Below are 26691 nucleotides of genomic sequence, written 5' to 3' on the forward strand. Positions count from 1 at the left end.
CTGGCCAGTACAGATGCAGCATTTTGCTCAAGGGCACTAAGACAGCAGCTGTTGGTGAAGTCATGAAGGACTGGAACCCTCTGTCTCCTCTTCCCTCCTTTTGAACTCGTCTCCTCTCGTCGCTCTCTTCATTTCATTTCTTTTTCTCCTTTTATCACTTTCAGTTTCCTTTTGTCATTCCCCTGTTTACTCACCTCCTCTTCACTCATTTCCTTGTCTCCTTCCTCCTTGCCTCATTTCCACTTATCTCTTCTCACTTTGTGTCGTTCTCCACTTGTTCCCTTTCTCTCTGCCTCTCCTCTATCCTTCTGGTGTCCTCACCTTTTTCCCTCCTTCTCCTTTCCTTTCCTCTCTTTAGTCCTAGTGTGCTTATGAGTTTGTTAAGAGCACTCAGATTCTGCATTGTTGCTGCATAGTGTAATTCAATCACAGAAAACTGGAGGGCAAGCAGACGTCCAGAAGGAGCCTGACGTTTGCTGTCTGAGGCCACCCTGCTGCGTCCTAGAGGGAGATGGGCCTTTGTATCCTCAGACATACAAGCCTGAACACTGGCTCTGCAGTTTCAGGTCTGGGAGGGGCTGTCTATGTTAGCGTTAGGAAGTCATCTTTCTGCTCTCGTCTGTTATTTAACGCTGTGGGCGAGAGGTTTAGGCCCCTCCCGTCTGTAATGATTTGTAGTGTTTGCCAACTGGTTACAGGGCGTGGCGTCGTTGGAGTTTGCTGGAAACAAGATAAAAGCTCTCAGAGGTCGTTGTGCTGTCTGCATCATCTCACAGCATCTTTTGTCTAAATGTCCAAAAAATTAAAAAATGTCAGTTTTATTGTGGCCAAAGACGTGCAGTAGAATTCAGCGCTCAACGCAAAGCCAACACTGACCTCAGCTCGCTAATATGCTGAATGATCCAATGCAGCTTTCTGCTTTCTGTCTTCATGAAGACACTTTGTTGGTCTGCGTTGTGCTGAGAGCCAGAAGGTTGATACAGACTAGTGGACTCTAGCTAGCATTAGCTTTGAAATAGCAACTCTCTGTGAGTAAGTACAATTATAATAAGAACGGGCACAGTTCCTCGTTAGAGACAACTCAGGGTGAGCAGCGTTCTCAGCACCAGTGTGCTTAGACACCTGCCTACATGCTGAGCTGTGCATGCATCGTGCAACAGCGCAACGTTCACACTGTAGCGACGTCCTGCTCATGTGAGGGCGCTGTCGTCTCTACAGGATATCGAGAAACACTGTCTCACTCCCTCTGAGTAAACTGTAACAGACAAGTGGGAGAGGATGGGGGAGCGAGGGAGGAGGGGGACAATAAACGAGGGAGAGACATGAAGAAGGGAGGATGGGGGATGATTGCATGGTTTCATTGTGACACACAGGAGGAGTGTGGCTACAGCAGCAGAGTAATTACTGTTTACTTTGGACACACACACACTCTCACACACAGACACACACACACACACGCACACAGACACACACGCACACAGACACACACGCACACACTCACACACACACGCACAGACACGCACACAGACACACACACACACACACAGACGCACACAGACACACACGCACAGACACACACACGCACAGACACACGCACAGACACACACGCACGCACGCACAGACACGCACACAGACACACGCACAGACACGCACACAGACACACGCGCACACACACACAGACACACACACACACGCACACTTACAGCCCATCACAATGAGTTGCCGTCTCAGCTGTTTGACTCAGAGCTGTTTTTAAGGCTCCACCTGAAGGTGCACTTGACAGCATGCCGATGCTGGAGGGTGGAGAGAGGACAGCTGAGCTGGACGGTGACATCGCGCTCTCTCATCTTTTTACATGACACTTACATGTAGCCGTGCAGTGCAGGCATACCTCCTTCATGATGTGATGACAGATATTTAAAAAGTAAAGGCACCAGCTGTTTGCTGTTTTAAATCAGTCCCAGTGTCCTGCTGTACTGGTGCACAGCAAGACACTGGTGTTTTGATTTTGGCGTTTTTAAAGCCAGATTTTGTGATGTCACTGTGAATCTGCTGACTCACTGGCTAACAACTGGTCAGAAGCAAGAACCGAAGCAACGATGACTAAAATGTACAAAACGAACTGAAAACAAGTGAGATAAAGCCAGGCTACGCCTGCAAGCCCCTCTGAGACCCCACGGCCTCACCTGACATCATGTCACACGTCAGGTGTTTCCATCTCAGTTCAGACTGATCTGTGAGAGAATAATGATCAGTGTCTCAGGATAAAGAGTCATAGGATCGAGAAATGTCAGCACATTTCTGGAGTGAGAAACTTGAGGGACAAATATATTTGCCACCGAAATACTGGAGGGGAAAATATCAGGTTTTTATTGTTTCTATCAGCCGACACAGGAAAAGAGTAATGAAGGCAAAAGCACCAGCATGAGCAGGAATGGCAGCGACGCCGTTGGCCTGTGTGGGTGACACAGATTCACCAGTGGACTCTGAATCAGGCTTCACACGGACTCTCTGGTCACCATTTCTTTATTATTATCTTTACTCATATATGTATTTACTCAGTGGTTTCCTTTTGCTTTTCACAAACGGTACTGCCAGAATGAGCCATAGTGGGCGACCAGTAGCCTGACCCAGCTCCTCAGCCTGCTGCTCCTGGTTTGAAGCTAAGCTAACATCCAGCAGGGACGTGCTCGTGTCCGCTGATCCCAGAATGAGTTTGGAGACTCTCAGGAAAGAGGCCGACACACATGGTGGTCAAATAAGTGCTTTGTACATGCAACTTTTCTCTACTAGCACTGTAAAGATGAACATGGAACACGCTGACAGTCTGCCTGGTATCTTTGTGACTAATATTCTAATGGGTGTGAATCCGACCTGCTGCTGGAGCTGGAACGTGGATCCACTGATGCCATCAAGTTACATCAGGGTTACAGACAAAGCACCGGCTGCACTTTGGCTGAGCTGCCGTTTTTATCAGACTTGCACATTTCATGTGTAGCAGACTGTGTCTGCCCTTAGCAACCTGGTCACCACATCTTCAGTTTTTGAGTGTCAGAGAAAAATAATTGTAACAGCACATTTAAGACTTTTGATAATGATTCCAGGCTGATTTTTAGACGAATGAACTCTTTGTGCAGAAATACCTGATGATTCATCCTTAAAACTATCCTGACGCAGTTTCAATATACGGCAACAGCGTTGTGTGACAGTGTGGTCTTATGTCTTCTTCCTCCATTTAAAATATGTGGTGCAGTGACCAGATGTCAGAGCATCAGATAAGCTGAACCCAAGCTGAGTCAGAGCTGAGGAGACTGTCCAACCTTTGGCTGCATGGAAACAGCAGATTGTTGCAGAAGAGTGCAGCTGTGAGAGCTTTCACAGCGCTCCTCTGGTCCCTCAGCAGCCCCAAACCACACACACACACACACGGGTATGAGGAGCGCTGCTACAATTAGATCCCTGTGGTTAGCAAGGTCTGTCATTTAGACAAGTGTGTGTGTGTGTGTGTGTGTGTGTGTGTGTGTGTGTGTGTGTGTGTGTGTGTGTGTTGGTTGGCTATATATCTCCATAAAGGGGGCAGAGTGGTGACGAGTAAGCAGCGCTCCAGGAATAGCATACTGTGCCCTGGGCAGCACTGTGGGGTTGTCTGGGTGGAGAGCTGGAGGAGCCAGGGCGAGGTGACAGAGTGGAGGAGCTGCTTATAGGAGGCAACACTGTCACTGTTGAGTACAACTCGATGAGCTGTATGTGCAGCTTCACTTCACAGCTAATCTTTACCAAAAGACAGTTTTTTCACATGTACTGGAAAAGAAAAGAATAGTGTGTAATATCAACTGTGATGATTTCATTTACCTTCAGTGTGACGTTAGAAACGGCAGAGTCGAGATCCCTACAGTCAAAATAAGACTGTTTTCCTTCGCATTGATGTTCAATTTACAACAGTCGTCTTAAGGCGCTTTATGTTTGCGTGTGGTGATCTTCTCTGTGGCCTTCTGTCCTGCTATGAGCTGGTCTTAGAAGTGTGATGTAGGGAGAGAGTGACTTCTTCTGCATGCATACATAGCCAGAGGTGGGGAGAACAGCTGCAAAGCAGTTAGGCTGGCAGTGGGTTGCAAAGCAGCTTGTAGATGCAGTTTGAAGTTTCTCTTGCAGAAATATTCATGAGCTTCCCTGAATAAAATGTTGTCTGAGCATGTGTTGCTCTAAAATCTACTGATGGCGCCTTTGCAGATGCACCAGCTGCCAACTCCATAGGCACTGATGCTGCACATTATGTAGTCGATGAAACCCAGTCGTGCTGCTGACGTGTGACCAGTTACATACAAAATGGTAAATGGCCTGTATAGCGTCTTACTAGTCCCTAAGGACCCCAAAGCGCTTTACACACTCAGTCATCCACCCATCCACACACTGGTGATGGCAGCTACAGTGTAGCCACAGCCACCCTGGGGCGCACTGACAGAGGCGAGGCTGCCGGACACTGGCGCCACCAGGCCCTCTGACCACCACCAGTAGGCAACGGGTGAAGTGTCTTGCCCAAGGACACAACAACCGAGACTGTCGGAGCCGGGGCTCGAACCGGCAACCTTCCGATTACAAGACAAACTGCCAACTCTTGAGCCACGATCGAGACAAATGTTCCTCCAGCTGATTTCAGCACCACTTACTTTCCGTCCTTATGCTTCATTCCAAACGTTTTTTGAGCCAACTTCAAAATCATCATATTTTCAATGAAATAATAAAACATGTCAGTTTGAACATTTCCTCTGTTGTTTTATGAAATAAATGTGGGTTTTTGAGAGCTGCAAATCATTTCTTTCTATGTCTCTTTTCATTTTACACAACTTTCCAGTTTTTCCTGCATTGGGTTGATATCACATCATGTAGCCAGACAGTCTTTGACGTTAGCGGGTCCACCATGAGATGCTAGGTTAGTTGTATTCATGGTCTGAGGGCTTTCCCATATTCTGTATATGCTGTGTTAATATGGGTGGTCGTGAGTGTCAGTGCAAATAAAACAAGCTATGACTATTTTAATGTGTCATGATACCTTTCTAATATTGGTACTGTGTTTTTATGCTAGCTATCTTCTGACTATGGCTTAGCTTCTGACATAAATGCTCATGTGATACTTGTGTAACTCTGGCGAATAAAAGCAATTATTTCTTAGAATACTCTTCAAAGTTAAGCGATTCATTCAGCTAAACTGTTGTCAGCAGTATTTTTATTTACCAAAGAAATGAGCTTGTAGTTGGAATTAGCCTGTTGACTAAAGCGATGTTTGGTTGCAGGTCATGGTTTTACTTTGATAAACCGTTGGAGCATTGGTTTCATTACAATAAGATGTGTTTGCTGCTGGTTGTCAGCAAAGTATTTAACAGCTGCTGCGTGTCTGTGTCTCTGATCTGTTTCTCAGTATATTTAAATAACTCTGAGAGACGTTAATCAAAGCAACGCTCCCTCGCTCTCTGTCTGGGTACACAGACAGTTAATGTCTCTTAACCTTTCCCCGGTATTTTCATTTCTGGCTTCGGACTCTTTAGTTCTGTGGAAACAAACCGCTCCAACTCTTCCTGTGAATAAGACTCAAAGGGGTCGAGAAATTAAACAGTTCTCTTTAAGTAATTTATAGAAAATGTTGTTTTTGACCACAATGTCAAAAATATCAAGATGGGCACAACAGAGACTGAAGGTCAACGGACCAAACAGTGTAACAGCTGACTGCAGTTCTTACTGGCTCACACTCGTCTTATAGCCTCATCATTTAAACTTTAGTCCATTTACTGCTTATCTGTAAGAGGGTCACTAACCATCATTTGGGCTTATTAAAGGTGTGCTGGGGCAGGGACTATTTCCTGAGACATCTTAATAATTCCAATCTGAGAGATTATCAGACTACAAATATATTCTGAGCAGCTTCTAATGTGCATTTGAATTGTTGGAAAATCCCAAAGGAAACGATGAGCGTCTCAGGGACGTCAGAGTCCATCCTGTCTACTGAATCCAGCTGGACTCTTTGAAGCCGGATTCCTGCTGCCCGTCGATTTATTACACGTTAACCACTTGCACTCAATTTGCAGCTTTCACACAGCAAGCTTCAGACAGGGTTTAAGAAGGGTGTAGTACACACTATTGACCACCAGATGGAGCACAGAGATCACAGGTGCAGCATTAATGAGCATGACTCTTCTTATCCTCAGATGGATCAGTTGTCAGATGAGGAGGTGGAGGTCAGAGAGGAGGAGGAGGAGGAAGAGGAGGACAGTGACAAGGAGGACCAGGACCTGGATAAGATGTTTGGTGCCTGGCTGGGAGAGCTGGACAAGCTGACACAGGTACACAGAGCATGAACAGTCCGTGCTTATCTGTGTTAGAAATGCAGCTGCATGTAAACACTCTCCTTTCTGCTTCGCCTGCCAATCCAGAGCCTGGATGACGGTCGCTCAGAACGGCCACCTCAGGAGAAGCCTCCGCTCAGACAGGAGACCAACATAGCCAACTTCTCCTACAGATTCTCCATGTATAACATCAACGGTCAGACATTTTATTTTTATTCTCCCTGTTTTCTTCTCGGATTGCTCCTCTTTGTTCCTGCCTCACATCCTTCTGTCTCTGCAGAGGCCTTGAATCAGAGGGAGAATGTGGATCTTGATGCTCTCATGGCCGACCTCTGCTCCATCGAACAGGAACTCAGCACCGTCAACGCCAAACCAAACAGCTCTGGTAGCATGGCCCGTCTGGGCATAACCGATACCAAGGTACGCACAATCGTCCCTCTTGTCGCTGGCTGTACGTTTACCGACTGCGCCTCTTACGCTAACGGTTTCTTTTTTCTCGTTTCTCCAGGTTCGCCAGAAGCCCCCAGCTGGGCGCAGCAGCAGGCAGCAGCCAGCAGGGGGCAGCAGCAGCGCTGCCGGCAGTGGCAGTAACAGCGTTAGCGGTGGGGGTGGCAGCAGCGGGGCGAGCAGTAGCAGTAGCAGCACCAGGGCGTCACCGGCCGGCACCATCAGAGCTCCCACTGGGCAGCAGGGGAGACCAGCCCTGGCTTCTAACTTCAGTCTGGATGACATCACAGCCCAGCTGGAGAAGGTAACAGTAAAAAGTACACATTTGATTTTATTAGAAAGAAATGTTGGGACTCAACTCAACCCTAACTTGATGCAGAGAGAGTGAGGGGAGGACAGCTGCAGGCTGAGCCCTGTTTCTCTGAGCTGTGGTCACGTTCTTCTGTTTGTTCCTGTCATAGTCGTATCACAGACATCACAGTGCAACAGTTTCACACACAAACGTCACAGCACAGATAAAGACGTGTGCAGCCTGCGACAGATGTAAGGCTGGTCTCTGTGGACTGTTGCAGCTTCCTAACAACATTTGGATGCTCGTGGCTGATGTGAGGGACAGCTGTAGCTGCAGGCTGATGCAGCTTGTACCCGAGCTGCCAGCTTGGTTGTCTCCACTATCACCTCGGTCACCTCGAGCTCCAAAAAAATAACATGGCTGTGGACATGTTGATGCTTCAGAACCCACAGGTGGCGTCACAGTGACCACATCCATCTTTCATGTTCGCTGTGCTGCCATGAATGTCTTCTTTGCCACTCCCTTCATTCCGGTGGCCTTTAACACAGCTCAGGGTTCAGGTTGCAACCAGCACTTGGACCAGTTAAGGATGTTAGCGCTGTTTCCTCTTTAGCGTGATAAGCCAGACGTGTGACTGACCAGCAAATAAAGGCCTTTCCTGCTTTTCTGTATCTAAGCATCGGCGAGGGGGGGGGGGTCAGTCTCCAAATGCTTCCTAGTTAGTTTTTTGCATGTGCAGATGTTAGGCCTGAACATAAGACAGTCCTGGATACACACCTGGATACCCTGAGGTAAGATCTGAATATTTCTCTGGTTTTCTAACAATAAGATGTGACACAGCCCTGATATTAGTGGGTAAAACTTTAAGGGCGGATTCATCAAGCACCACCTGCATCACCTGTCAGTGATGACACATCCACAGCACCACCAAAGCGCTCCCTTCCTGCAGACGTACTCGGTCTGTCCTCTCATTTCTTCTGTTTGTGTCTCCTTCAGGCTTCGCTCAGTATGGACGAAGCTGCTCGTCAGACCTCCTCCCACTCTCTTAGCTCAGCCTCCTCCTTCGCATCCTCAGCCACGATGCGAAGGCCCGGATCCTCTCAGAGGCAGCATCGACGCACGGGATCAGTCGGCACGGTCAGCGAACACGAGGTAAGAGCAGAGCTTGTGCTTCATCACAACATCAGCGTTACAAAGGCAACAAAAGAAAAGAGAAAGAAGTAAAGCGGCAGCAGGAGGATGGAGTCAGCTCAGTGAACTGGTCATCGGTCTCAGATGTGAGAGCGATGGCTCTGCACTGTTCTGCAGTCTTTATAGGAGGAACTCGAGTCCCGTCTACTCGGTTTCTGTGTCCTGGCTGTGATCACGTGGAGCCATGTCATATAAAATAAAAGATATTTGTATGTTTAATGAAAGCAAAGCAACAGTTACACAGCGGTGCTGCTTACAGTGTCTGTTATCAAGAGTTCTGTTACACAGAGACTGTAGTTTGATGAACGGACGTTTCATGGGTACCTAAACTTTACCAAATGTGAACCTTTTTTATAGCAGACACATTCCCGGGCTTGCCTTCATTCTTCTTTTCAATGTTTTGAATTAGAAACCACTGTGACTCTCAGTATTTAAATAGCCCATCAAGTCATTTACTTGTAGACTGATCTTTAGAGACGTTGATTCGTTTGCAGTGACCACAGTCTGTTTGAAATGCTCGCCGTGGTTACTTCCAGGCTGGACTGGGTCTACCTCCCACTGCAAAGCATAAGTAAACATAAGTGCTGACTTGTGCTCAGGGTTAGTGTTTAAAGACACTCTGAGACGAGCAGCTAGCAGCTTGTTAGTAGTTAAACAGCAAACTGCTGTCTGAGCACATCATCTCAGCGTTTTAAGCTCATTAGCGTATTATCTCTACTGGCTTGTCCAGCGTTTGTGTCCAGCTGGTCTGAAGATGACAGGGCCTCTCTGCTCCTTCTTATTTCTTCTGGTTTGCCACTTTAGGCACGTTCGATTGTCCACTCGTCACGCTCCTCCGTCACCTCAGCATCCGGAGTTTCCGTTAACTCGGCTTCTTCCATGGACTCGCTGGACAGCGTTCTGTGCGCTGACTCAGACGGCCAGCAAGTGACGCCCCCAGCAGAAGGAGCCGGTCGAGGTCATCCCAACACAGAGGTACACGGCTCTCTGTTTGTACTGTCCTGTGCTGCTGTAGCTGAACATAAGATACCTAATGATAATGTGATGACCAGTAAACTCACAAACAAGGAGGTCATTTGGTTGGTTAGAGGTTAAAAGTACAGATATTCACTGCCTGGCTTTACACCTGCACATCACACAGTGACTGCATTTACACGACACACACACACACAATTAAAGAACATGTGGAGCGCTCAGGAAATCCAAACATCAGAAATGCACACAGCTAAGTTCTGTTCATTTAGTTTTCTCCTGCAGTTTTAGTGGCTTGAGGGTGAAAATACGCTCATAAAGAATCATATGCATGATATTATTAATGGATGCATACATCACTCTAGTGTTGCAGCTGGAGATGAGTGTAAAACGTATACACTGCAGTTTCAGAAGACTTTCCAACAGCATGGAAGTTTCCACAGACTGTATGTAAAAGATGGACATTATGACAATAACATCAATAGCCTTAAACATGGATTCTTGCAGCCCAGCAGGAGGCAGCATAAATGCAGTTGTCCTTACTTCATGTGTGACTTGGGTCAACAGTTCCAGGTGAGGTTACTAGTTTAAGGCCTCCTTATTATTACTGCAGCCTCGTGTCTGTTCAGTAAACTCAAACTGACGATAAATGGATCAGTGGCTGTTGTGTAGCTGTCAGTCTGATTCATGTTCTCCTTAAAGACAAAGAAAGCTGAAGCCCTGACAGCCACACAGTGTGGAAGTGTACACTATACGGCAGTGTGGGTGAACCCCCACCAATACTAACAACCGGCCCAATCCCAACATACACATATACAAGTGAATAATCAAGTTCAAGTTCAAAATGATCATTGGCAGCTGCTGGTGGTTCAGATAGGACAGGAGGCTGTGGTTCATGCTGCCTGCCAAAGTTTGGTGACAGAGATGGTGCTCTCAGTGAAAAGGAGCCTTTAACCCCCAACGACCAACCAGCCGTCTTTTTCCATGAGACTCAAAGTGTTTGGGACCAACGATGCAATGTCACACTGTTTCCTCTCCAACAACACAGCCTTGCCGGCTGTTTGTTACTGGTGTGTGTCGGGTTATACTTTGTGCTGCTTCAGGCTTCGTCCTCGCCTCTTTTATAATCCACGCTGCTCCAACAGAAAAGCTTCAGTGACGCGCACATGCCACCACAAATAACAGCTTCTTCTTCTTCCTTGCTGAGGAAGTTGAACCTCAAACCTTGTTAGTGCTGTCACCTTGTTTAACAAAAACCAAATAAACCCTGTTACTGTGAGGAAACAGGGTTACTGCTCCAGTTTGTCTGAGAGAGCAGAGAAGAAAGAATATTAGAATAATGGAAGAAGCAAGAGTGCGTCAGCATGTGAGAGTAAGACATGTTAGCAACACAAAACATCCAAATACTGAGAGGGCTGAGGAAGAAAGACACACAGAGGAGGAAGAGGAGAAGTGCTGTACTGTGTTTGCTGGAGCATTTCTCCCACAAGCTCATTAGAAAGTTGGACTCGTGCAGTCTGAATCCCTGAGGCTCTCACTCTGACCGTGGGCAGCAGAAATAACCCCGTCGCTGGACTCAGTAAATTGAACTTTCTAGTGATGGCTGCTCTCGCGTGGACACACAAAGGTTAGTCAGACATGAGCTCTGAGTTAGTGGGAGCCTGATTGTGGTTCAGTTCAGGACACGCCTGCCTGTTTTCTTTCACCACACAGTAGAAATATATTGATGTTGAATGTTTGAAAGTCCGATCTTAGAAACACAGTTAAGTCAGTATCTGGGCAGTGACACATCATCAGCTTTGATAGAAAACAGTGACCCTGTGATTGAAGCACACGAGCTGCAGGAATCGAACTTAAGCATGAATATAAGGAATGTTTCAATACTTGGATGAAATCCTTCAGTCTTTGCCTGGAACTCATGAAAACAGTCACGTTGTGTTTCATCATGCTAACAGCAGCAGCTCCTGAGGCAGTGATGCAGCTTTAAATGCTAACGTGTTTTAGTGCAGAAGATTTATATGTGGTGAAATTAAAAGCATCATTTTAACTAAGTGCATGACGTCACGTTACTTTAGATAAAACAATCAACTGTCAGCATTTACATGCTAGCAAGTCTATATTGTAACGCATGGAGTTGTACTGTCTCAGTACAACTCCATGATTGTGTAGTCATACACACCAGTTACAACACTGTTAGCGTCTCGCTAACAGTGTTGTAACTGGTGTGTATGACTACACAATCAGACACCTTTGGGTTCACCACGCACTCTGGTTAGATTATGCTGAGTTAGTAGTTGTGATTATTATTATTAGAAAATTGAGTCTGTTATCGTCTTGTAAACACACTGAGCTGCTCTAACGGGCACCAACAGTGTCATAATTCCTGAGAGCTGTCCATTCAGAATATTTAATATCCCAGTCATGTTTCCAGCCTCGCCTTCCTACATGTGGCAGGACACGCCTCATCTGGTTGTTTCTTGGTAGCAGCTCTTTTTGTCACACACACTGTGGACGGGTCAGTTATGTGTGTCTGACCTAAATATTATTTTTAATCTGCGGCTGTCACGACAGACCTAATGCTTTCTATAAAATAGTTTCTAGAGATTGAAGCAAATGTGCTGTGATCAGATTATAAAGATGAGAAGAGAGAGGATGGGTTCGGCATCATTTTAACATTACCCCAAAATAGCAGATGAAAGAACCTGTGTAATTGTTGAAAGTGCCTCATGGTGTGTGTTTGGTCAAAGAGTTCACTGTAGAGCCACACTCGGTGCAGTGGCTCTGATCATGGACAGGAAGTCTCACCATGCCACAGACGTGTCTGCAGTTTCTTTCTTAGCTTTGCCTTTAAATTCGAGTAAAACTGTACATTTAGTGACTCAGTCGTAAACACTGTTTTACTGCACAGCTGCTGCGACTCACTGTACTCGTTTCTGTTTACATGATTTAGCCTTGATGTCATGTTTCCCACATTATTACCCAAACTGCAAACTAAACAGTTTGTCCTTGAATCCATTCAGCATGTTTGGCACCATTTTCCTCTCCTTGATGGAAAACTGCAACCAAAGGAACAGTCTCATTGTGCTCCTGTCTTTATTGTGGTTTCTACAGAATATGTGCTGACATTTGCAGAGACACATAAAACCTGAAAGTCTCCACTGTGACACCGATTGCCTGACACTAAGTGCTCTTTGCCATCACCGTCGTGGTGCTGTGAAACCACAGCGTGTCCATGCAAGAATACCCTGCTACATGCTCCATGTTCAATAAGAGACACACTGGTTTGTATTAGCTAGTGTTGGAACCCATTACTGGACGTCTGTGCGACTGCTGCTTGTGTTGCCTCCTGCTGACTCTGAGAGAATGCAGGTTTGATGTCATGCTTTCAAATCCAGAAATGACGACACAGATCTTTTACAGAGAGCCACAAAAATCAGCCCAAAGTCCTGAATTAACTGGTGTCTTTGCACTTGTAGTTTCCTGAGCTTTGTGGTCATGTGACTGTTTTGTAGTTTATTTTAAAAGCCCTTAAACTTCACCCAGGTTCCGTCCCACATGATGACATGATTTTGTCAGTATAGTCGGCTCAGTCTGGTCTCTGCAGACAGTTTTTACATACTGCTGCTGCTGAGCTGTACAGGGAGTGCAGAATTATTAGGCAAGTTGTATTTTTGAGGAGTAATTTTATTATTGAACAACAACCATGTTCTCAATGAACCCAAAAAACTCATTAATATCAAAGCTGAATGTTTTTGGAAGTAGTTTTTAGTTTGTTTTTAGTTTTAGCTATTTTAGGGGGATATCTGTGTGTGCAGGTGACTATTACTGTGCATAATTATTAGGCAACTTAACAAAAAACAAATATATACCCATTTCAATTATTTATTTTTACCAGTGAAACCAATATAACATTTCCACATTCACAAATATACATTTCTGACATTCAAAAACAAAACAAAAACAAATCAGCGACCAATATAGCCACCTTTCTTTGCAAGGACACTCAAAAGCCTGCCATCCATGGATTCTGTCAGTGTTTTGATCTGTTCACCATCAACATTGCGTGCAGCAGCAACCACAGCCTCCCAGACACTGTTCAGAGAGGTGTACTGTTTTCCCTCCTTGTAAATCTCACATTTGATGATGGACCACAGGTTCTCAATGGGGTTCAGATCAGGTGAACAAGGTGGCCATGTCATTAGTTTTTCTTCTTTTATACCCTTTCTTGCCAGCCACGCTGTGGAGTACTTGGACGCGTGTGATGGAGCATTGTCCTGCATGAAAATCATGTTTTTCTTGAAGGATGCAGACTTCTTCCTGTACCACTGCTTGAAGAAGGTGTCTTCCAGAAACTGGCAGTAGGACTGGGAGTTGAGCTTGACTCCATCCTCAACCCGAAAAGGCCCCACAAGCTCATCTTTGATGATACCAGCCCAAACCAGTACTCCACCTCCACCTTGCTGGCGTCTGAGTGGGACTGGAGCTCTCTGCCCTTTACCAATCCAGCCACGGGCCCATCCATCTGGCCCATCAAGACTCACTCTCATTTCATCAGTCCATAAAACCTTAGAAAAACCAGTCTTGAGATATTTCTTGGCCCAGTCTTGACGTTTCAGCTTGTGTGTCTTGTTCAGTGGTGGTCGTCTTTCAGCCTTTCTTACCTTGGCCATGTCTCTGAGTATTGCACACCTTGTGCTTTTGGGCACTCCAGTGATGTTGCAGCTCTGAAATATGGCCAAACTGGTGGCAAGTGGCATCTTGGCAGCTGCACGCTTGACTTTTCTCAGTTCATGGGCAGTTATTTTGCGCCTTGGTTTTTCCACACTATTTTGAATGAAACGCTTGATTGTTCGATGATCACGCTTCAGAAGCTTTGCAATTTTGAGACTGCTGCATCCCTCTGCAAGATATCTCACTATTTTTGACTTTTCTGAGCCTGTCAAGTCCTTCTTTTGACCCATTTTGCCAAAGGAAAGGACGTTGCCTAATAATTATGCACACCTGATATAGGGTGTTGATGTCATTAGACCACACCCCTTCTCATTACAGAGTTGCACATCACCTAATATGCTTAATTGGTAGTAGGCTTTCGAGCCTATACAGCTTGGAGTAAGACAACATGCATGAAGAGGATGATGTGGACAAAATACTCATTTGCCTAATAATTCTGCACTCCCTGTAGAAGTAAACTGAACTGAACTTGTGAGCGCAGGTGTCCGTGGGCAGTGTGGGTTGTTTTTATGAAAACAAGTTTTTGCATATGACTGTCAAATGATATGTGTCTTAATCTCTTGACATCTGCAGTAACCTTGTATTTGTGCTACATGCCACAAAAACACTTTAAGATGAAGAAAGTTAAAGGCGTAACCTTTGAAGTCAGCTGCTTTTTGAACTTATAGGCGAATCGGGGAAAACTGCATATAAACAGGTTGTAGTCAGGGCTAACCTCACATGGGTCACTGGGATGTAATATCCTTCCATTAAGAGCTGATCAGTGCTTTAATGTGTTTGCTGTGTGTGCAGTTCTCCTTCACAGGTTTCCCTCTCTGATCTCTGCCTGACCATTGAGCTTTCTGCTAAACTACCACGTTCAACCAATCAGCAGCAGATCGATTCACCGGCACTCTCTCTTTCTTTTTCAAGCACTCGTATTTGGACAGGGAAACCTCGCTGATTTTGAGAAACATAGCGGGAAAACCGTCTCACCTACTGACCAAGGTGACACCCCACATACTTCTGCACACTGCCCCTCTGCCCTCATACGTCAGCATCCAACCTCTCCTCCACCTTCTTCTACATAAGTCAAATTAACATGCATGTGCACGATAAAACAAGAGTTTTGGCGATGTGCTTGTTAACTCTGTTCACCTCGCTCTTTGCCTTCCTTTTCTAACTCTGTGCTTGAGCCTTGTTTTGCACAGCTTTGTGGATGCTGCCCGTTGCTGTTCTGATGTTGCTGTGCTCACTCAGCACCTGCTCGGTTTGTGTTTGTCACAGTGATGCAAAAGCTGGTTTGCCTTCAGTCGTACCTGCAGCCAAGAGCAGAGACACTTTTGAATTAAGGTTTGCTTCATGTATGAGTGAAGGCAAATGCTGCTTCACTGGACGTGTGCTACGTGTGACATATTTTTACTGGTGTGCCAAGTCTTTGAAGGTGAAGACCACACAGGACAAAGTTGTCATAAACTCAGTGTGTACCTGCTAATATGTCATTATTTCTGTGTGCATGTTGAGTTATGAAACCTCGCCTGATGTGAAACATCCACTAAAAACCAGTGAGCGTGTCACTGGAGCACACCCACCTGTGTGCTTTTCTTTTGCCCTGTTTGCCTGTAACTGTAAAATCTTGGGGATTGTGAGGATGTAGGATTACTTCTGATAACGAGACCAAGCGCAGGTAAGCAGGTGTGACAGCCAACTCTTCTGTGTCTGCTTTTACAAGCTCCAACCAGCGCAGTTGGACGCTGGATTCCAGTAAAAAAGACAAAATGTGTGTAATAATATTTCATCTTGTGGCATAGCTCGGGCTGAATGTGTGAGCGCTCTCCTGGACAGTTTAGGTTATGCTGGGCAGACACTGTGCGATTTTTTTCAGTTGCGCGATTCAGCTCCTGCTCAAACTGCACGATTGACTCGCAGAGGTTAGAAGTTCATAGGTCACGATGCAGGTCTCACACTATACGGCCCGATGCTCTGATGCGACCTGAGTGCTCACACTGTGCGTCCATAAAAATGAAGGTTATAGCAGAAATTCTGTCGCTCGCTCTCTCTCTCTGTCTTTCACTCACACAGACACGCACACCACCATCAACTTTGCTAAATTGCTAATGAAAAACATTGATCAGGCAGCTGTGATTGAGCAGCATGTAGATCCAACTATTTTCACGGTTGTTGTGGTCGTGATAATTTTGTGAGGCCACATCGAAAAGGCTTGGATGAGCTTTCCAAAGTTCTACAAGTTGTGCCTCCGTCGCCTGTGTCCAGATCACACGCTGCACTGCCGTGCTGCGCCATCTTTTTCACTGACATTTGTGTTTGCGCATGCGCAGTGTGACAAACTGCGGTGACACCCTCACGACGGTCGCGAGGATTTCAAACTAGTGATGGGATTTCCAGGTCTTTTTAGAGAACCGGCTCTTTCGGTTCGGCTCACTAAAAAGAGCCGGCTCTTTCGGCTCCGAACCGGCTCTTCAGGTTGTTTTGTTGCTTCAATTAATTTATTATTAACAATAATATAAAATTATGCACAAAAGGAATTACTAATGTAAAAAAAAAAGTGGTTTTATTTATATATGTTTATATAGAAATATATGCGGTGGCCCCTAGAGACAAAACACGTACAAACTCCAAAACACATTTCTAGCATGAACTGAACTTCCAAAACAGAGATACCCAGATCACTTAAATTACACAATTGAAAGCATATGTGTATTGTTTGTGTATTTATACACAAGCATTCATATATAGTCAAATAATTTTTTTTTAAAAAATGTTCATTTACCTGTTACTACCACACACCAATTCCGGTCGTTGGTACTTACTGGCTTGTGTAGCCACTAGGTAACAAAAGCTCAACACTGCCCCTAGCATCCTGGAGCACTTCTGTTGTCTTTTATACGTGTCTTGGAGTTTGTACGTGTTTTGGAGTTTTTACGTGTTTTTACGTGTTTTGGAGTTTGTACATGATTTGAAGTTTGTACGTGTTTTGTCTCTAGGGGCCACCGTAAATATACTTTTATTTATTCACTCCACATAAAATGTAATAAATAAATCATATAATACAAAAATCAACTATTCACATTTCAACTTTTAACTATTTAAATTTTTAGCTTTTTCCTTTTACAAATTTAAAGTGAAACAACACAAAACACTGCAAACCACAACACAATGAAATATAAATTATAATATGAAAACAAAAAGAACATGCATATTCTCTGTCATATGGGCCCGCATGACTAACTTTCTGAATCCTTTATCATCTGCAACTGAAAATAGCTGTGGATGATTACTATACCTTTCTAATGTGAGGTTGTTGTCCCTGGCTCTCTCTCTGTCTCTCCCTCCCGCTCTGTTCCTGTGCTACTGAATGTAACTACCGCCCCTCCCCCCTCTGCCCAGCGTAAAGCACAAGGCTCGCATGCGGAGTGAAGCGGAAAAAAAGTGCCAGAGAGAGAGAGAGGGTGAGAGAAAGAAAAAAAACAAACCCATGGCTCGCGATAAGGAGCCGGCTCTCGTCGTTCACGTCAAAGAACCGGCTCTAAGAGCCATTTCGTTCGCGACCGACCCATCACTATTTCAAACAGGTTTGAAATCCTCACGACCAAGCGATTGATGATCGGGGGCTGGTCATGAGGTCATATAATCGCGTCTCGTTAACCCACGTATACTACACGATGCACGACGCACGATGAAGGCTAAAATCGGGCCGATCACCAAAACGGTCGCACGACTCAAAAATCGGCTCAAAATGGGCCAAAAATCGCACAGTGTCTGCCCAGCATTAGCTGCTGTTAGCAGAAACCACGGTCCACAGGCTGTCAGTAGGCCAGGCTGTTCTCTGTGCTAACGAGCGCTTGGAGCCAGCAGCAGTAACAGAGACTGGTATTGATAATGGGACCAGCTACCCGCTATATTAAAGAATAGTTACTGGGATCAGCATCCCGGCTGCTGGTGGAGATCAGGCGTTCCCGGTTTATTTTCAATAATTTTTTATTCTTTTTTAAACTCGTTTTTTTTCTTATGTTATTTTTTCCCAACATTTTCATGTCTTATGTGTTTTACTGCTTATTTTGAACTTGCACTAACTGCAGTGGGAGTTGTATTAACACTGAACGCGGACGTCCGTGGATGGGAGCGTGGCAATCGTAGCTGTCGGAGAATCTGTGGTTCTTAAGCTGCAGGTTGTATTTGTGTGTATTAGGAAGGCCAGCTTAAATAGCAAGCAAGTAAGAAGGCTTTATCCTGATTGGATCGGCAATGACATGATTTCATTGGAAGAAAAAGCAACTGTGGCACTTTGATTGGATGTTACAGGAACGTGCCAAATTTGCAGGGGTAATCTCCTTTGGAGGACAGAGGGGTGATTCCCTTCCTAGGAGCATCAAACATAGACACGTGCACACAACGCAGCCAGCTGCCCGTGAGCTCTCGTTGGGAGATCTCGGCATCAGCCGTCTTTGTAATAGCAGCTCAAAAACTCCAATTTGAGGAAAAAGGAATATCATCCTAGAAATCGACTGCATCAAACAGCGCTTAAAGCTGGACTTTTACATAGTGCTGAATGATCAAATTATACTTGAAGAACTTTCTAATGATGCAGTATTTCATTGCATAGTATTTGTACTGTTCCTGGCTCTTGTGTCTAAGAATTCAGTGAATATACTGGAACAAATGTTTTACCAGTGTTCTCACACCGCTGTGGGTCAGACTGTCTCGCTGCTGCCTCGCTGCACTATTCCTGACTCTGATTCACACAACATGCTCGAGCTGTCTCTGGGAAAATGGAAACAGTCCGTGTTTTCTTTTCATTTGTGTCCCAGATTAGAGGACGTATAACGGCCCCGACCATCCAGGCAGATTATGAGCTTCTGGGCCAGTCTAATTCCTGCAGCAGTGATTGCACTGCGGGCGTAATTATCTGCAGTCATTAGACTGTGTGTGTGTGTGTGTGTGTGTGTGTGTGTCTGTTTTTGTGTCAGTGTTACACTGCCTCAGCAATAAGTCCACCCACACTCTTGTTCACACACTGCTGGCCCAGTTGTGCAGTTCATCTCTGCGCTGTTTTGAGCTGCAGCACTGAGGGGACTCATCCTAGAAAACTTCAAAGGCAGAAGATCTCTCCCTGAGCACAAGCTCATTTTAGCTGCTTCATAATGTAGGCCAGCTGAATATGTGTGAGACGGAGAGACGATGATTATGCTGCAAGATGGAAAACGCAGTGATGTCAGAGGTCGGCGTGTTCAAGTATTCAAAAATAAAGCTTTTTTAGCTGTCTGGGCTTTCTTTGGGCATTAGCTGTGGTTTATCTGACTTTCAGTCAAGCCATGCATCAGGCCGTTAGAGCCACTTGACCCTCTCTGAGTTAATCAAGCATCAAAACGGCCCCAACTGAAAGGATGAAAGAACCAGTTTTAAATATGTCTAGAGACACTTTGTTACTAACAGCCCATCACAAAAACCCACCATTTGTTTCACTGGCTTTAGTCACGTCCTGCCAAAGGTTTGACAGGAGCCCTAAAACTGATCCACCAGCAGTGAAGACATGGTCTCAGTGGAACGGTGGCTGTCAGGCCGTATCAGTTCAATCTGTGCACATTTGGTTTCATTTGTTTCTTGGCAAAATATAAAGAAATGAGGGGTGGCTCAAAACTTTTGCACAGTGCTGTACCTCTGAATGATTGTCTGCTTCCATATATGTTTTTCACGACAGTTAACTGTGGAACCAAGTGGAATAATTAAGGTCAGTCAAGTTTGGGCACTGGATTATGAAGCTATTTATGAGCTTAGGCTGTTCGCTTCAGTGCTGCTTGGAGAATTGTGCGTGCGCGCACATGTGTGTGTACATCCTTGGGGGAGGGGAATGAGGGAAAGTGGCTGCTAATCTCCTCCTCCTCACCACATGGCTCCTGTTTTCATGCAGCCTGACTGACAGCAGAGCGCCTCCATACTCAGACCCCTTAAAACTGGATCCAACTCAAAGAGAATGTGAGCGGTAGAGAGGTGAGGTGAGGACAACAGCAGGAGAAAAGTGAAAGAGGAGATGACTGTGTTGGGCAGAGCACAGCAGGAGTGTGAGTCTGTGAGGAGGAGCATGAGAGCCTGAGATAAAGAGATCAGTGCTCTTCCATGTAAGCTTGCACAGCAGCAATGCCCCTCCCCCCAGCTGGGTGCATCTCTCCCTCTGTCTCCTCCTCTCATTCCCTCTGTCTCACTTGGCCGGGGAGGATGTGACAGGACAGGGTAGCATCTTTCACTCTGGGATTGACTCAGTAAGTCTGATAGCTCGTTGATACACGAGGCTGTTAGTCTGCAGATCAGCTGGTGGTTACATTAGTCAGCATGAGCATAAGTGGTCAGTCTGTTTGATTCCAGGTCTTGTGCCTGAAGCTGCTCCGATCCACCGTCTTCCTCCTCCGCTCCTTCCTCTTCCTTGTTTTGACGTGATGAAGCGGCGTCTGTCCAGGCTGAAGTAGCGGTGTGCGCTCAGTTTGGATAATCCAACAGCCGTGCATTAATCCAGTCTCATTTTCCTGTGCTGTCCAATAACGCGCTGATGACGATGATTAAAATGAAGAGACGCAGGAGGAGAGGCACGGCTGCCAGCCAAACTCTTCCCGTGGTTCCTTGTAGTTTGGGCTCCTGAACAGCGGCTCTCTGCGGTGGCGCTAACCTGTTCGGCTCTTTCTACATCAGCGCATCCGAAGCCTGGTGAGACGGGAAGCTGGCACACAGCCAGCTGGGAATGCATCGATCCTACCCAAACATTAAACGCCGGCATTTTCTGGAGTTGGACTTTTCTTTAATTAAACCTTGCAAATATTATTTGACATCAAGCAGACACAGAAGTGTTGGCTGTTTGAGGGAAACAAATGATGAACTCATGTTGGAGGAATCGGGTAGGTGACGGGCTTGATGCTGAGTGACTGCTGGCGTTTGCATTGACTGACCGGTGTGTGTGTGTCTGTAGGAGGAGCAGGCTGCCAAACTGAAGGCAGAGAACATCCGACTGGCCCTCGAGAAGATCAAGGAGGCCCAGGTGAAGAAGGTGAGCCACGCATTTGTTGTCTGGTAGCTGCGTCTGCGGCACGTGCTCGCCGCACTTTATTTTCTGGGTCAAGTCAGTGTTACTCCACATTGAAAGCTCTGGTCAGTAACAGCTGGGGTCAACATGCACATCAAACACACACGCGCAGACACACACTGAGCACTCTACATAATGACCGCTGCAAGTTAAGTTCCAATCCCAGAGAGAGAGAGGAGGGATTACCAACCTGGATTTACCACACACACACACACACAGACACACACACACACACACACACACACACACACCCAGGTAGCTGGGGGTGTGTGTGTGTGTGTGTGTGTGTGTCTGTCTGTGTGTGTGTCTGTTGAATCATCTGTATGTTGATCCTGCACAAAGCTCCAGAAAAGTGATCTTTCGGCACCATGTCTGCAAAAGCCCCCATTAGAGAAAGAGGCAGATGTATGAACAGCTGTGTGCACAAAGCCCATAAAATCACACTCAACCCATCGCTCACGTTTTTTAATAATACAAGAATTAACACTTACTGGCTGCATAGAACTGGCTCTATAGAAAAGTGTGATATAAGGTGACTTGAGATGAGGCTGTTAAAAATGTAATCATGTATGTGGCAGCGCTGCCCCACCACAGAGACCAGCTCACGTTTCTGCTTTGAAATCTTTACTTTGACTCAAACACTTGATTGGTGGTGATTAACACAAAGGACTGACAAAGAGAACCAATCACAACAGGCCGTAATTCAACCTGACAGCAGCCTGTCTGGACTTTACCAAAGCCTGCAGGAGCTGTGCTCACCCCAGCTTCTGCCAATATGAGTGTCAGATTCTACGTGCAAGCTTTCTTACTGAAAACAGTGTATTCAGATGTTTTCTAACATCTGAATTCAGTTCATGATGCACTGATTTCGGTTCCCTGACATCACTGCGTAGATCAGGGGTGGGCAACTCCAGGCCTCGAGGGCCTGGAGTTGCCCACCCCTGCAGGTTTTAGACGTGTCCTTGAACCAACACAGCTGATTTAAATGGCTAAATTAGCTCCTCGACATGTCCTGAAGTTCTCCAGAGGCCTGGTAACGAACTAATCATGTGATTCAGGTGTGTTGACCCAAGGTGAGATCTAAAACCTGCAGGACACCGGCCCTCGAGGCCTGGAGTTGCCCACCCCTGGCATAGATGATGGTAAACCTGAAGAGTCCAGAAAGTTTGCACTGTTTCCCAGCATACAGAATGACATACACCGTGCTAGGAGATGGGAGAAATATTCATATAGCAACATTTTATCATTTTCAAAAAAAGGAACAAGCCTATACTATGCTAACCAATAAATGAACGAGTACTGTAAATATAAAGTAATCAGTCACATTTGTAACTTTCTGGAGTTTTTTCAAGAAAGGCTTCAATAAAATGAGTGTAGCTCAGCGCTGGTTTCAGTGTCTGAGATTTAATTAAAAACAAACAAATTGTGAAAACAAGAAGCTGAAAACAACGATACAATTAGCTTATATAAAACCTTGTGTTAGCCATTCCTCAACCCATAAAAAGCTAACATTAGCCAGTGTGCTAGCCTAAAAAGAAAACGTTAGTTGCTAGCAACATTAGCCTGACTAAGGTTAGCTTACGAGATGTTAGCAGCTCACATTTAGCCGTGTTACATACTCTGCTCTCTCCTCCTGGTCCTGCTCACAGCTGGTGATTCGTGTTCATCTGTCAGACGAGAGCTCAAAGACCATGATGGTGGATGAACGGCAAACGGTCAGACAGGTACGGCTCCTGCTGGTGTAGTCATGCAGTTAGTTTAAAAAGCAGTAGAGTATGAGCACAGCGCTAATCTCACAGTTGGTCCCTGTCTTTAGGTTCTGGACAGTTTGCTGGAGAAATCTCACTGTGGCTACAGTGCGGACTGGTCACTGGTGGAAACCATCAGCGAGTTGCAGATGGGTGAGTGCACGTGCACACAGAGGCTCTTCTGTCTGCTCATGACGTCATGTGTACTCCTGTTTCCTGAAAGCAAACACAGGGAGAGAAGTTACTAAAAAATTATATAATATGTTGGGTTTTTTAATGTGCAGCTCTGCTAAAAGTTCGTGTTGAGGGTCCCTGATGTGTACAGACTAATGCAAACCCTTCACACAGCACACAGAGAGGTTTCCACCACAAACGCGTTCCAGTTCAGTCCTCCAAAATCCCAAATACACGTCCGTCTGACAAGTGGGCCAGAAATGGGAAGGGAAAGAGGAGCATAAAAATAAACACACACTCAGCAGCATATTAAACATATCAGGTCCCCATAAGGAGAATCATGTGCTAACGGCTGTCTAAATGACTCGGGTAAAGTTTGTAGCATGCGTGCTTGTTGTTTTTGTCTGCTTCCACTTGTCTTTGCACTAGGATGATGTCGGCGTAAATGTGCAGTCATATTCGTTGTGTTCCCACTAGTGCTGTCAGCGTTAATCTGAAATGACGTTAACGCCACAACACAGCAAATCTCCGTTAACGAGCTACCGTGGATCGCCCCGTGCGTGGGGCTGGACGGCGTCAACACGTTAGATCTGAATCAAGGTGGGGGAGGTTCAATTTGCCATGTTGCAAGGAGAGCTTAACTTCTGTCTCGCTAGCTTGCCCTGCGCTCAGTGAATCTGCGTTCGACTACTCCGCCTAGGCTGCACTGTCGAGCGCAGATCCACTGAGCTCTCAACACAGACAGCATCGTCAGAAGGAAAGTTGATAAAATAAATTAAAAATTTTGTATTGTTCGATACATATGCGTACCGAACCCAAAGCACTGTATCGAACGGTTCAATATCCATACGAGTATCGTTGCACCCCTAATATATATATATACATATATATCTATATATCTCACAGATGGAAAATGCAGTATGAAAGTACAGCTGGTGGCTGCAGTGGACGCTTAGATGACCTCATCCCTAAACACCAGCTGTTGTGATCCACAATCAGAGCCTGAGTCATACTTTTCTAAACTGTTCCCATATTTACACATGGACACTACGTGACGTGCCTTCTTTTTGACGTCCCACGCTGCTGCACCTACTTCCAGTCATACAGTCTTTGTCTCCAAACGTTGATTCTGTTCATCTGGACGTAGCGTTTTGTGGGAGAAACGTTTCGTCATCATCAGGTGACGTCTTCAGTCTCAGCTGACTGCAGGTTTCAATCTTATAAACAGGACATTTGCATAATGACTGAAACCAGCCCACTGAAGGAACAATGGGCTGGGAGGTCAGTTCCTTATTCATAATTATGCAAATTCTCATGACCATTGATCAAAACCCGCTGATCAAAGACCATTGATCAATGGCCATGAGTCCCATTCACAGAGAGTTGGGGAATGGCTGCAATCATACCGTCTTTGGGAAAACATGTTGCAGGTGAAATTCTAGGCTCAGGCACTTATTTTGGGACAAAAATATGGAGCATTAAATCCGTGTTTTGATCAGATATGGCTGATGAGCAGTGGTTGACAGATATTACGGTTCGGTCCCCCGTCACTGTCACATCTGGTTTTGCATCACTGTAGCTCCGTGTTCAATGTGAGCTCTTAGAAACTGAACCTGGTTTTATGGGTCATCAATCAACAAGAGGATTCTTTTTAAAATGCTCTTACCTGTTGTTAGATGAGTGTAACGTGTTCGTGTTCACCGTGTGAAGCAGACTGGGATTTGTGATCTGGTGCTACCAGACTTATTTGGTGAGTTTAACCAAACGAGTGAAGCTCAGTTCTGCTGTTTAGCTTAGATTTGTAATTGTGTTTAGTGATGTTTCGCCATCAGTGACAGCACAGATATTCAGCTGCAAACACACACACTTCCTTTGGGGGTTGAACTGCATGTATGTAGCACACACTGTACTACAAGCTTCCACTCAGTTTAACAGACTTTGAGACACACACACACACACACACACACACACACACACACACACACACACACACACACACACACAGTCTGTTTGTAGGTCCAGTGCAGTGATGCGTGTGATCTAACCTACATCTTCAGGGCTTCTGCTGAATTGCGGTCAGCAGTGTTATGAAAGAGAGCGGGACGTCAAAGTGTGTTTGATGACATCCAGCTGAATCTAAAGCTTCCTCGTTTACACAAATCCACACGTCTCTCAAAGCTCTGCTTACAACCACAATCTGGGTTAGATTTAAATCGAGCTGTACTAATTAATCAAGTGATGCTTTCCACATCTATTTCCACCCACCACCCCCCTCACATTCCCACACCGCCACCAGCACCCTGCTGGGCACCCTTTAGCAATAAATTGACTTCCTGTTTCAGACCTGAAGCTGATGTCACTGCACAGCAGGAATGATCTAATGAGGATTCTTCTGCTGATTGAAGGAAAGCTGACGTGTATCAACAAACACGCCTCTTTAATCACATGTTAGTATTCATAAACTGGTCAAAAAACTCACATCAAAACATTTTTGGGTTGTTATTGTAGGAAAATTAAAGTCTCCTGTTTTGAGATTTTAAACGTGGACGTACGGAAAGCTGAAACGTGTCAGGGCGGCGGGGACATTTCCAGATCTTTAGCTCGTGTGAAACACTTTGTGCTTATCGTTTGCTTCATGACAAAATCTTTGAAAGTGTTAGTGGTGGACTAGCAGTGATTTTAATGCTGCGGTCTGGACTTTGACTGTATGCAGAGCGGATCTTTGAGGATCACGAGAACCTCGTGGAGAACCTGCTGAACTGGACCAGAGACAGCCAGAACCGCCTGATGTTCACTGAGCGCATAGAGAAGTATGCTCTGTTCAAAAACCCCCAGGTGAGACACATGCACATGTAAAGCACCCTGCAATTATGCCCCAATGTTCAAAAGTTCAGGAATCGGCTGATAAGAATCAAACGCCGTCGCAGAGACACGCGCGACAAGCCGCCTTGTCACGCGTGTCTCTTCTTTGCCAGCTGGGTGTCCTCCAGTTTGTCAGAACTGAAGTTTTCTGTCAGAGGAGGTGCAGAAGCTTCCAGGCAAATCTTGTAAAAGGTAACAGGTGATGAGCAAGGTGGAGGAGTGGCATGTTGTCCCTCACAGCGCCGCAGGACACCGCTCTCATTCATGGGACGGATTCTGGCATGTTGCACCAGCTCGGAGTGCCGGGTTCCCAGTGGAGCCTCAGATCTCCTCCACATGCAGCATAGTGCAGGTCACAGCGGGACTTTTTCCTGAACATTAGGGTTGACCTTAAACCAGAAGCCGATTGCTGCGACTTCTCGACTGAACCTTCTCTTGGACTTCCAGCTCCTCACCTACCCCTTCTTTCTCATGCTCACTGTCTACTGCAGAACTACTTGTTGGGGAGGAAGGAGACATGCGAGATGGCCGAGAGGAACAAGGAGGCTCTGTTAGAGGTCGGTCTCTATTTTTATTCTTTTTTTCCTCATCAGATTCCCTTCTGTTGGGTCCTTACATGAAATGCTGGCTAAACATGTAGAATGAGTGCTACACGTGATGGTTTTAATTTCAGGCGAAAATAAAAATGGTGTTTTTGTATATCAGGAGTGTTTCGGGGGCAGCTCAGTGTCCGTCCCTGAGATGGAGGGTGTCTTATGGCTGAAGGAGGATGGCAAAAAGTCCTGGAAGAAGCGCTACTTTCTGCTGAGGGCTTCGGGCATCTACTACGTTCCCAAGGGCAAGGCCAAGGTGTGTAATGGAGGCAGC

The 26691-nt window shown here is 45.7% G+C and overlaps 1 protein-coding gene across 4 annotated transcripts in view; it reads left to right on the forward strand.

The window, feature by feature from the left end:
* The window catches only part of raph1a (Ras association (RalGDS/AF-6) and pleckstrin homology domains 1a), a 76340-nt gene that overhangs the window by 40564 nt on the left and 9085 nt on the right, over positions 1-26691 (forward strand). For 3 of the 4 annotated variants that reach the window (XM_040006272.1, XM_040006274.1, XM_040006273.1), the window contains 13 exons: positions 6201-6335; positions 6426-6534; positions 6619-6758; positions 6847-7089; positions 8074-8229; positions 9073-9243; positions 14884-14958; positions 20927-21004; positions 22690-22764; positions 22857-22941; positions 25676-25797; positions 26316-26381; positions 26530-26673. In XM_040006272.1, the coding sequence (XP_039862206.1) occupies positions 6201-6335; positions 6426-6534; positions 6619-6758; positions 6847-7089; positions 8074-8229; positions 9073-9243; positions 14884-14958; positions 20927-21004; positions 22690-22764; positions 22857-22941; positions 25676-25797; positions 26316-26381; positions 26530-26673 (1599 nt within the window). The remainder of the gene's footprint in view (positions 1-6200; positions 6336-6425; positions 6535-6618; positions 6759-6846; positions 7090-8073; positions 8230-9072; positions 9244-14883; positions 14959-20926; positions 21005-22689; positions 22765-22856; positions 22942-25675; positions 25798-26315; positions 26382-26529; positions 26674-26691) is intronic. The other variant, XM_040006275.1, reaches the window with a different exon arrangement.

Source organism: Simochromis diagramma, unplaced genomic scaffold (assembly GCF_900408965.1).
Source record: "Simochromis diagramma unplaced genomic scaffold, fSimDia1.1 OVJJ01000511.1, whole genome shotgun sequence".
NCBI classification, from domain to species: Eukaryota; Metazoa; Chordata; class Actinopteri; order Cichliformes; family Cichlidae; genus Simochromis; species Simochromis diagramma.